This window comes from Heterodontus francisci, chromosome 19 (assembly GCF_036365525.1).
Source record: "Heterodontus francisci isolate sHetFra1 chromosome 19, sHetFra1.hap1, whole genome shotgun sequence".
Lineage (NCBI taxonomy): Eukaryota > Metazoa > Chordata > Chondrichthyes > Heterodontiformes > Heterodontidae > Heterodontus > Heterodontus francisci.
Window position 1 is genome coordinate 57,546,383 of NC_090389.1, and position 12,300 is coordinate 57,558,682.

Genomic DNA, 12,300 nt, shown 5'->3' on the forward strand with positions numbered 1-12,300 from the left:
AGAAGTCAGATTCCTGATAAAAGTGCAGGGAATGACCTTGCATGAAAACATATATATATAAAGCATTAAAATAATTTCCAAAAGGGCAAAAGAGTTGTGGCTAATTTCTACATTAGAATAGTGGGGTGTACCTGACTACATTCTCCATACTTCTACATGTCTGTTTCTTAGGATGTTACTAAGTTCAAGCATTAACATTTTGGTCATCCAAACACTCATACTTGCATTCATCAGTTGCTATAAACTCTCTTAACAGAAGTGCCTCTGATGGATTTTTAGAAGCAATATGTACTTCTTTTGGGTGAACAGTTAAGTGACAGATGTATTCTGTGCCAGGCCATACGGCATCCCAATAAACTGGAAATCAGCACTTGTGACCCTGGTTCGGGGCTGCCCAGCCCTCCTTGAGGTAGATAGTACAACCATGGTAAATGAAGCTGACAAGACTTTGTTGAGATACTGCGGAAATCAAGCCATGATTTTATTATAGGATCCATATTGTAGAATTCTATTAATAAATCTGGAATAAAATGCTGGTCTCAATGAGCATGAAATTACCTGATTGTCATAAAAACACATCTGATTCAGTAATGTCCTTCAGGGGAGGAAATCTGCCTGACCCAGTCTGGCTTATATGTGACTCCAGATCTAGATCAGTGTGTTTGGCTCTTAACTGCCCTCTGAAATGGTCTCGCAAGCCACTCAGTTGTATCAAACTGCAACAGAAAAGTTAAAAAAAGAACAAAACCAGATGGAACACCTGAATCGTACCTCACAGCCAATGTCCCAGATTCTTCCATCACCATCCTTGGGTATGTCCTGTTCCAGCAGTAGGACAGACCCACCATAAGTGGTGGCACATTGGTATACAGTCAGCAGGGAGTCATGGCAACAGGTTAAGCACATGCAAGGAAACCTTCTGCTGATTACTACCTATTGCCCTCCCTCAGCTGATGAATCACTGCTCTTCCATGTTGAAGACCACTTGGCAGAAGCACTGAAGGTAGCAAGGGCACTGAATGTATTCTGGATGGGGGACTTCAATGTCCATTACCAAGAGTGGCTCGGTAGCAGCACTACTGTCGAGCTGGCTGTATCCTGAGGGACATATCTGCCAGACTGGGCCTGCGGCAGATGGTGAGGGAACTAACGAGAGATAAACCTACTTGACCTTATTCTCACAAATCTACCTGTCACAGATGGACAGTACTGTTGAAGTGATTCGTCTTCACAAAGTCCCACCTTCACAATTAAACAACTAACTGGAGGAGATGGCTTCACAAATATCCCCATCCTCAATGATGGGGGAGCCCAGCACATCAGTACGAAAGATAAGGCTGAAGCATTTGCAACAATCTTCAGCCAGAAGTGCCGAGTTGATGATCCATCTCTGCCTCCTCCTGAAGTCCCCAGCATCACAGATGCCAGACTTCAGCCAATTCGATTCATTCTACTGGTTGGACTCATACCTAGCACAAAGGAAGGTAGTTGTTGGAGGCCAATCATATCAATCCAGGACATCACTGCAGGAGTTCCTCAGGGTAGTGTCCTATACCCAACCATCTTCAGCTGCTTCATCAGTGGCCTTCCCTTCAAAATAAGGTCAGAAGTGGGGATGTTCGCTGTTGATTGCACAACTCCTCAGTTATTGAAGCAGTCCCTGTCCATGTCCAACATTCAGGCTTGATGAGTGGAAGTGACATTCCTGCTACACAAGTGCCAGGCATTCAGTGGCATTACCATTGCTGAATCCCCCACCACCAACATCCTAGAGATCACCATTGACCAAAAAATTGACCTGGATTAGCCATATAAAAACTGTGGCTACAAGAGCACATCAGAGACTGGGAATTCTGTGGTGAGTAACTCACCTCCTGACTGCCCAAAGCCTGTCCACCATCTACAAAGCACAAGTCAGGAGTGTGATGGAATGCTCTCCACTTGCCTGAATAAGGACAGCTGCAACAACACTCAAGAAGCTTAACACCATCCAGGACAAAGTAGCTTGCTTCATTGTCACCCCATTCACTACCTTCAACATTCACTCCCTCCACCACCAGTACACAGTGGCAGCAGTGTGCACCATCTACAAGATGCACTGTAGCAACTCTGCAAGGCTCCTTCGACAGCACCTTCAAAACCTGCAACCTCTACCACTGAGATGGACAAGAGCAGCAGATGCAGGGGGACACCATCTGATGTTCCTATCCAAGCCACACGTCATCCTAAATTGGAACTATATCGCCATTCATTCACTGTCGCTGGGTCAAAATCCTGGAACTCCCTCCCTAACAGCAATGTAAGTGTACCTATACCAGATGGACTGCAGCTGTTCAAGAAGGTGGCAATTAGGGATGGGCAATAGATGCTGGCCTTGCCAATGATACTCACGTCCCAAAAACGAACCAAAAATCTGGCAACATTGATCGCTTGCTCATGTAGCATAATGACCATGTAAATCAGAAATATGTGTTTAAGGGTATTTTAAGCCTATCCAAGTTATTCTTTTGCAAACCATGGAAAGCTAAGTTATAAATCAAATTTAGATGAACAATTTAAGAAAAGTTTTATAGTTCACAAATTGACCCATTGAATATTTCGCAGTTACGCTGCTCTAGGTGTCATGTGTCTTGAATAAGCATTAAAGTCTGCAAGAATATGCATTTTATTTTTAAAACTTAGCTGGTAACAATAATGGTGAAACTTCTGAATAGCTTGAGATAAAATCTAATTCTAGCTCAAACGTGGGTTAATGAACCAATGGGCACTCTGTTGATGGCCATTCTGTGGCTTAGCCTGGTCACTTAATTCTGTAGAAAAGCCTTCCTTTTCTTTTTGATTTATGTGCAGGAAATTCTTTACAGTCTTGAAGTGCATGGTGAAAGGAAAACCTTTTCCTCAGGTCAACCACACAACAATGATGGCAAGATAGTAAACTGACTTTAAAAGAAAAAACAAGCACTCTTTTTGAAGTTGTCTATCTAAAATTGGAATAATTTTTGTGCCTCATTTAGATGCTATCACTTAAATAGTCCAAAAACCAGTAAGAAAACACTTTGCTTTGAAAAAGATTTCTTGCACCATTTCTTATTGCTGATGTGAAATTTTACAGCCCATGCAGTGGATTAAGCAATACTTTGTATTTCTCTATCTACTTGTAAAAAGAAAGGTTCCACTTTTTATTTATGCCATTAATTAAATACTTTAATAAATGAATCTTGTGAATGGTTCATGTTTCAAACCATTGTGTGACGTAGTGTTTACATTATTCAGATAGAAAATAATTTTCTTCAGTTTAGTTTACCCCCCATAATATGTTAAATGTTTTGTGGTTTCAGGATGGTAAGACTGATACATTTAAAGAAAAAAATGAAATTCAAGTGTAATTTGTAGTTTAGACATTTGGCGATTTTAGTAAGAGCTTTCTTTATATATTTGTAGATGCTTCAGTTTGATTCTGAGCACTTATGAGCTAAGTATTTCTACCAGCATTTCTTTGTTCTGATGCACCATAGATAGCACAAATTTGTTTATTGGAAAACCGTTCTCTAAATCTCCCTGAAGTATAGTGAAGGTTTAGCAAGATAACTACTATGTAGTGCCTGTATTTCATATTTCTGTTTGCTGAACAACTGAGAGTAAGAACTTCAACTTGGATCTACTCCCAAGAAGAACATTTACTTGAAGTGATGCAACCCCAGTGGAAAAAAAATGATGAAATTATCTTTTGGTTGCTACTGAAGTGACAGCTTTAAAGAGTTGAGTGCTGTTTATTTTCATGGTTGGGCAACAGAGATGTACAAATGGAAACTACAACTCTGAACTTGTCATGTGCAAACTAGGACACTGGGCTGATTGTATTTTTAATATAACGGTGCATATTCACTTCATGGTATCTTTACATAAATTTAGTAATTAATTGTTTCCAAAGCCTTTTTAGTCAAACTGACACATTATTAAAAATTAATTTTATGTTGAAAATCTAAATGCTGTTTGCTCACAGGCAAATATACCATAGAGGACTTTGTTAAATGCAGTGCAAGTTATGTGAACTTCTCTTAAAGAGTAACTAAATTACAGTTAATCAACCATAATTAAGAATGCTCATTGGCTATTATCATTCCTCTTCTCAGAATATTCTGTTCATTATTTAGAATGGTAAGAATTACAATTAAACAGTATGTTATTAAAAGAGGGATATTACAATTGCATAAATGTCTCTGCAAGTAAATTCCTATATTCAATATTGAGCACAAAAATTATAATGCATTTCAATCTGAACATAAATGTTGACAGTTTGCCAGAGGTTTTGGTCTGTTCGGTACTCTTGGTGCTATGTTTGATGTTGAATGCAGAGAAATAGCTGTGATACCCTCTCAAACGTGTTAAAGAAATTGGTGAAATTCAAAATAATTTCTGAAAATTTGTAAGTGTTGGGTGGGGTGGGGTTAGTGAGGGGGAAAGGTTAAGAATAAAATAAGGTAGCATTCTATCGATAACCTATATTACTTGAGTGACTCCTCTTTGAAATTCTCAGACAAGTAAAGGATCAGAATAAAAAAGTGGCCAACCTGAAGCACAAAGAGCAGATGGAGAAGAAGAAGAATGCGCAATTATTGGAGGAAGCTCGCAAACGGGAAGACAACCTGACTGATAATTCGCATCAGATGGAGGTGAGTTGATTGATCTTCTTGTATAAGATTGTTGCTCAGACTTTTTATTGTCATTGCTTCAGTGCTTCTCAAGTTCATGATACATACACACCCTCAAAATCAAAATGTACATTTAAAACCTCAAGCTGTATGGACAATATTGTGTAAATTGGAGACCTAACGCAAGAAAAGTAGTAATAAGCACATTTTCATTGTATACACAAACTTACCTACATTTAAGTCTACTCGGGACTATTTAATCTTAAGGTGCTGATCAAATATATAGCTTAAATTTTCAAAACATTGTGAAGAAAATTAAGCTACTTTTTTTAAAACTTGGATTTCAAGACATGTTTGTATCTGCTTTCTACAATGACCAACAATTTATTTATGCTGCTCAGCAGTCTATACGACTGATGTATTCTAGTGACTAGATCTCCTGTCATAATTTGCTAATCTGATGTTCCCTGGCATACCACAGTGTTTGAGCTGGGAACTGTCATTGGATATTGGTGCACAGTGGAAGATGGGTTCAGGAACATGGTTTTCAAATTATATAACTCTGAGGAGTTTTAATGAAAGTCATATAAAGCTAACTTTTTTGTGTCAATAGATAGTTTTTAAATTCTATTAGATAATGGTTTGCAGTAAAATTGTTAAAACAGCAAATTAGAAACTGTCATCCGGTGATAGCCTTATTAGTGCAGTGGAAGAAATGGAAAATCTGAAAGCTGGACATTTGCTGTAATGTTGACTGATGAATTATTTTGCATTGTGTGGCAGCACAGCCAGTGTTCGAATTCCCTAGATTCTGCAGCTTCATGAGATTTCCATTTGTGTCTGCCTCATGGAATAGTTATTTTGACCAGTTGGGCCAAATGACCTGTTCTGTGCTATAAATTCTATGCAAGTTGACTCTTGAGGAAAAGTTAGGCTCAGTGTGGTTTAGCTAATGTCATCTGCAGGCATTTGCATTTTGTTTCCTATTTTGAACCCAACTGTACGTATGAGAATTTCTGTGCAGGACATAAATGTAATGCAAATTTAGGGTAGTCGTTCAGAGGACTTTTCCCACTTTAGCCACACTGGATACAAACTGACAAATCATGATGCGGTTGAAAGTCAAACATGGATCAGCCTAAATAATTGAGATAAAACACATTGGACAAAAATATTCCCAGAAAGCTGCAACATCTGATAATTATAATATATGTAACATCTGTCTTGTTAGAACCATTTGCTTTTGTTTCAGCGCTTGATATATTTGTACATTTTTGGTGTGTTATATGCCAAGAAAATTGAAGTGTGTATCTGAATAATGTTCATTTTAAATCCATATGTGTAAATTATAGCTGAAATCATAGTATTTTCTGTTTTGATCCTTGATTTACCTGCTTAAGCACTGCTAATATCTGCTGCCCTTAATTTGTGCAATATGATTAACATTTTTTTTTCTCCATCACAAATCCGTCTACTTGTGATAGCTTGCAGATACTCAACTGCTAGTCACGATAGAACTATAACAGACGTGAGATTTTCTCCACTGTTTTTAAAACATGTCGATCAGACGGCAAGTCTTTCAACACTGGCTTCACTCTTGAATTTCACACTCTACATTGCTTGCATTGGCTGTAGTTTTCTGCCTAAACAGTTGCACGCGACAAAGGCAAATAGCTTTTAAAAGCAGTATGACAAGTGTGTTATGAATTAACGAGGGCAAATTTAAAAATGCATTTATATGGCTGTTGTTCTACAGCATTAGAATTGTCAACTTGTTTGCTTTCTGGCTATCTTAAGAGATGGTCTAACGTTATTTTTAACAGAGGGCTGAAAGTTGGCCTCAGTTAGATAAGCTCCTCAGGATTGGTACAGCTGAAAATCAATTTAGTTGGTTTAGCTTAACTAGAATGCAAGGTTAAGGACGAAGGTGAGAAATGGTGCATCAGACTTTAAATTTCTGTTGCAGAAAATGTTCTTCCCCCTCAATCTAATTTTTAGGATTTAGAAATCAACTTCAGCATCATTTCCATAAAAGGATGTTTTTCTGCCTTGTCACAGGATACCTAGTCCCAAATCGTGACATCCTAAAGCAATGAAGGAAAATTAGACCAACATCTATAAATGATTAATATGCAATGGAATATAATTCACTGTGACTACATTTTAAATCTATCACAGTGTTTGAAACCAATTGGCCTTTATTTGGCTTTTAGTAACTAAAAAAGTAATATTTCAGGATTGTTAATTCGGATGAGTTTGTATGCATTTGTCTTCACTTCACCAGTGGGGGTTCTATTAAGTAGTGGATAAATTCCATATGTGCTGCTGAAATGTGTTTTGAACTACAGCCAAAGTTTTAAACCTCTGTTCAGGAGAAAAACTGTACCATTGTTGAAAGAATTTAATTTGAAGAAATCTGCAGCTGAGGGGAAAACTCAGGAAGGTTATAAAAGCCAAGTTTGCACAGGTCATTAAAGTCAGTGCAGAGCAAACTAATGTACAAATATTGACTTCCACAGAGGCAGCTACAAAGTGATATTTATCCCTTTGTAAATAGTGCTGACTTCATAAATTCAGATATTACAAATGGAAACTGTTTCAAGGTAAAAAGCTGTCTGGCATTAAATGCAAAAATCTGGAGAAAATTCTACACATGGCTAATCTGCAGTAATTGTAAGAGACCAATTACATATGTATGTTCCAAGTAATAGAATCTACTTCAGCTAACTGATTATTTTAGTCATTCTTAATATTAAAAAAATGATCAGTTTATACAAAGTGTAGAGTTGCAACAGAAGGCACACACCCATCGTATCTCTGCAGACATATGAAATGATATTAAAGTCTATGGTTTGCTTTAAAATTTCTGTAAATAGGCATAATCAACAAGTAATTATCACCTTTTTGGAAGTGAGTCGAGTTGGTTCCAAGGTTACATGTCTACCAATAGAAAATGAGCTAACCTTCCAGTAGTGCAGAGTATCATTGATGCCTACCAACTTGCTTTGCTTATTAATCAGAGATAGAGATAGGCTAGCCACTGGAATTCTTACCATATGACTTCATGTAGCCCTGTAAACCACGCCCCTAACAGGTAGAATTGTCCCAGCTGGACAAGTAGCAGGAAACTTTTCAGTGTTGTGTGCTTATTTATAGCTTACTGGCATGCAGCACTGATGAGCTTCCTGCTACTTTTATGAATTTGGCCTAAGCTCTTTTATCTTGGGTAAATGAGACGTCTCACTATTGGGATAGAGTTTGCATTCCATGTTCGACCAACTGAAATTTTACCTATCTGAATTTCTCAGTATCTTGGTTTGGAGAATCTTAAGCATGGCGATGAGACTCCACTCATGATAAACAGCCAGTAGAGCAAAAAAAAATTAAACATTCAACTGTTCAATAATCATGTTCTTTGGTGCTTTTTTTGCACTTCTGAATGCAAGATGCTCAATGGGGTGGCTTGGTGCACCAGCATAGAACAGGTGAAAACTCGTATAGACTGATGGGATTTCCCACACGACTTGCCTTTCTCTGTGCACACTAGGTATTGTACTTAGTCTGGATAACCGAGAGACCTGGATCCTGATTTTCTCAGCTAATGCTAAAACTACACTTTCAATTGCATATTGCTATTTTAAATAAAATAGTTAAAACAATTAGAGCAAATTGGGATAAAATCTATTGTTTTTGGCTTCTACACTTAAAATTGTATGGTTATACCCATTTCCACCATGTAATAGCAATCCATGGTATTGCCATACTTAATGGCCTGGATTTTGCAGGGAAAATAATTGTGAGGTTATCAGTGCTGATGGTTATTAAAGAGTCAAGCAAATAGCAACTTCTGGTGACCGCATATGTGCAGTTACATGTCAAAATGAGTAAGTTGCTGTGCGAGTTGCCCGCTCCTCCAGAAGCTTTGCTACACCAGTATCTCATTGAGGGACTCTGCATTGAAACATAAGGAACAGTCTGAAGTTGCTGTACTTATGTGATAGATACATACTAAACTCACCAGAAAAGGCTAGGGATTGTCCACTCCAGTGTAGGTAAATTTTTAACAGAGTGGTAAGTCTTAATTGTCATGGTAGACTACTCGTTTGAGTATGTCAAAGCTGTAAATTATTTCATCAGCTTCTGTATGTTCTCTCTTGACTGAGGAGCCTGATGTGGGATTGGCATGGATGTCCGCAGAACTGCCAGTTCTTGTTGGTGCTTGGGTGAACTTCTACAGCTGCGCCACCTCTGGTCTTTCTCTGGGCACATCGGAAGTTGAAAATTTGCATAGATGGTCTTTGAAACATACTGAGCCAAATTTCATTGCTTGCCTCCTTGTGAGCTGGTCGGCTGCAGTGTTTTTCCCAAGAGAGGTGGTCTGCAATGCAGAGGCTTTACGGCTCTCTTGAGAGAGAGAGAGAGAGAGAGAAGACATATTCCTCAGTAGTTGCCACATATATTTTTGGATCCTTTCTGCTTCCAGATGCTGTCTATGTTGGGATTCTTGAGGTGCTGTGGAACTTTTTCCTGATCCCAGATACTCTTGAAGACAGCTGTAAATTTGTTAACAAGCTCTGTACTATTGCACTTCCAAATCTTTACCGGAATGCCCATCTGGGCCAGGGGCCTTGCCTTGTTTGATTTGATTACCTTTCTCAGATGACTGCTCAATTTGATGCAGAGAATCTGCTGAGATGTGGGATCTCTGTTCAGCTCAGCGAAGTGCTCATTCCACTTTATCAGTGATTAGTTCATTTCCATCAGCTGTTAGGATGGAAGCAAAGGTCGTGGTAAGTGGGCCATATACAGTCTTTACATTGTAAAAATATGGATCATGCCTCTCAGCTCGTTGCTTTTGCGTTCCACCAGTCATTCTGCATTTCTCTTAAAGCAAGTTGGAGCTTGTGTTTAGCATTTTTATTGGCTTGATGCTTGGTTGTTGACTAAGTGGCTGCTAGAAGTCTTGCATGTGTGAGTTGTTTCTGTTTGAGAAGATGGGAGATATTTTCATTATTCTCATAAAACCAGTCCTGGAGCTTGCGCTTGCAGTATCCCTGGACGTCTACTGAAGTCTTGAAGGTCTAATTGCGAGCTATTTCCATTCATCATCTTGGGGGAGAAAGATCAAACTGCACAGTGGTGTCAAGTTGTCTATCAAGGTCTAAGGTAATAGTAGGTTTCTTGAGAAGTTTGACATCTAGCTTTGGCTGTGCCTGGCAAGTTAATTTACAATGTTTTGGCTGGATCTTTAGATTCAGCTTGGTGCATATCAGGCGGTGGTCCGACCAGCAGTCAGCTTCTCACATGGCATGAGTTATCCTGATGTCAGCCTTTTCCTTCTGTCTGACAAGCACATCGTCAAGGAGATGCCAGTGCTTAGATTGAGGGTGTTGCCAGATTGTCTTGTATTTTCCTTACAGGCAGCACATGCTGTTGGTTATGGCAAGATTATTCTTGGAACACAACAATAGTAGAACAGTTCAATTTGAATTTTCCTTTCCAATTCCATGTTGACCAAGGATGCCTGCCCGTGAGATGTGGTCATGTCTGACTTTTGGCATCAAAATCAACCATAAGGATAATTTTTTCATCTTTAGGGACTAATCGTGGGAGATGGTCCAAATCATCATAGAACCTCTCCTTTACATTGTCAGTCTTCGTCATTGTGGGAGCATATGCACTTATGAGTGTTGCGTGTCTCCCGTGTTGTTACAGGGGAAGGCGTAAGCTCATAAGGCATTCTTTGATGCCTTTGGGAAGGTTTTCCAGCTGCTTGGTGATCTCTCTTCTGATGTCAAAACTAACTCTTCATTCTGTAGGAGGAAGACAGCTCCAAAAGAAAATGTATTCTGCTCCTATTTCTTCAAGTTGGCCTTCTCTTGCTAGTCTTGTCCCGTTAAGGGCAGCTATGTCTACCCCAAGTTGTCCACCAGATGTCTACATCTAAGTTCCCTGCCTACAAGAGCTGAATGGCATTCAGATCTACTGCTTGACAACCAAGTAGGGTGCAGACATTCCAGCATGCCACTGTCGTGCTTGGTGACTTTGTATTTGTCTTTGCTTTCTTCTGTAGTTTCTTGCCGCTAGATTAAGTCGCTCCCAGCTGCCTCCTCCTGTTAGCCCCTCTGGTGAAAACTGGCCAGCTGTGCATCCCTAAATATTGCAGCTTGGTCGTCACAAAGTGCTGCCTGACCCTGATGCTGCTTCCGGGCACATCTACCAACCAACTATCATCTAAGGACCTATGTGCAGGTTGAGGACTACAACTTCCAGTGCGACTGGACCTGTCACTTCACCTGCTTCCCATCTCCATTGGACTTGCTTGTATGTCTTTAGGTCACACTAAACCTACATGAAGGAATTTGATTATGTTGGAGTAAGAGTGCCTGCTGCTGCCCCTGCTCTCCTCTGCTTTTGCATGATCCAGAGGGGGGGGGAGGATCCAAGATATCTTGTTGGATTGGCTGCTGCTGTGGATGACCAGTACAGGGTGTTTCTCTGCTTTCACCCTTTGCCGCAGTCCACACTGTGTTACCATTGTGCCATATCTGTTGAAAGTACCAGATACTTGTAGGTGTAGTCTTCCATGCCACAATGGACTTTGTTTCACCATTCTGACATCTGTCCCTCCACTGTGAGATAGAGGTTAACAGGGTTCACCACGAGAAGGGGTGTATAGGACTGGAAGTAAGAGGCTGTAGATCCAGAGGGACTGCTGATCAGCCTCCTTTTTTCTAATGAAGCATTAACTAGAGCACATCTAGTAAACAAGATGAGAATAGCCTCACAACCTTTGAACCAAATCCTTAATTGCTGCCAAACAAGCTCAGACACTGAAAATTAACTTTCATAACTGTAAAGACTCATTCCTTCAAATTGCAATTATTGTTGGAGATCTTAAAAATATAAAAACATTTGTTTACTTTTTCTTTCTGTCTCTTATCTCTCACAATCCCATCTTTCTGTCCCTCTCATTGTTTTTCTTTCTGGACCTGATTTGTAATTGAATTAAATAATCAAACTTATATTTCTTGGTTCAGACTCTGCACTGCTCAGTAAAAATTCTTCAGTCTGATTAGCGAAGGAGATCAACAATGGTTTGCCCTGTTCAGACAAGTCCTGTGTCTCCTGTGCTGAAATGCCTTTCCAATTACTTCAGGTTCCAGTGCAAAACCCCCCAATCGTCTGTGGGCAAATGTAAGTATAATGCACGGTTGGTGCCATTCAATCTCCGCTGACTGCAAAATCCAAGATAGGCTTCTGTGCCACAAATATTAAGTGCAGGATGGGATAATCTAATCAGAATTTACAGGGAACGATTGAGCTGCAGTCTCAAACATTTCGAATGCCAATTGGAATTTTTAATGTCCATGCTTAAGTATTAAAACAGCATAAGCACTTTATTTGTGATCAAAACATTTGTTAGCAGATGTGCCTTATAGTCGTTGAAGAGGGAAACAAAATGATAGCTGCCTTAAATTAAGAAAATGACATATGCTATGCTAATTGGCACAGTTTTTTTTACAGTATTACTGGAACAGTGGGTAATTTTCAAGGTTTTCTTTCAAGGTATACTATATTTTCTATAGTGAATCCTGCATAAGTATTTCTCCACACTTCCAGGCAATGCCACATGCACTTTGCTCAT

The 12,300-nt window shown here is 39.4% G+C and overlaps 1 protein-coding gene across 5 annotated transcripts in view; it reads left to right on the forward strand.

The window, feature by feature from the left end:
• LOC137380089 (ERC protein 2) overlaps window positions 1-12,300 on the forward strand; it is a 966,513-nt gene that overhangs the window by 550,346 nt on the left and 403,867 nt on the right. For all 5 annotated transcript variants that reach the window (XM_068051709.1, XM_068051708.1, XM_068051713.1 and 2 more), the window contains one exon: window positions 4,538-4,673. In XM_068051709.1, the coding sequence (XP_067907810.1) occupies window positions 4,538-4,673 (136 nt within the window). The remainder of the gene's footprint in view (window positions 1-4,537; window positions 4,674-12,300) is intronic.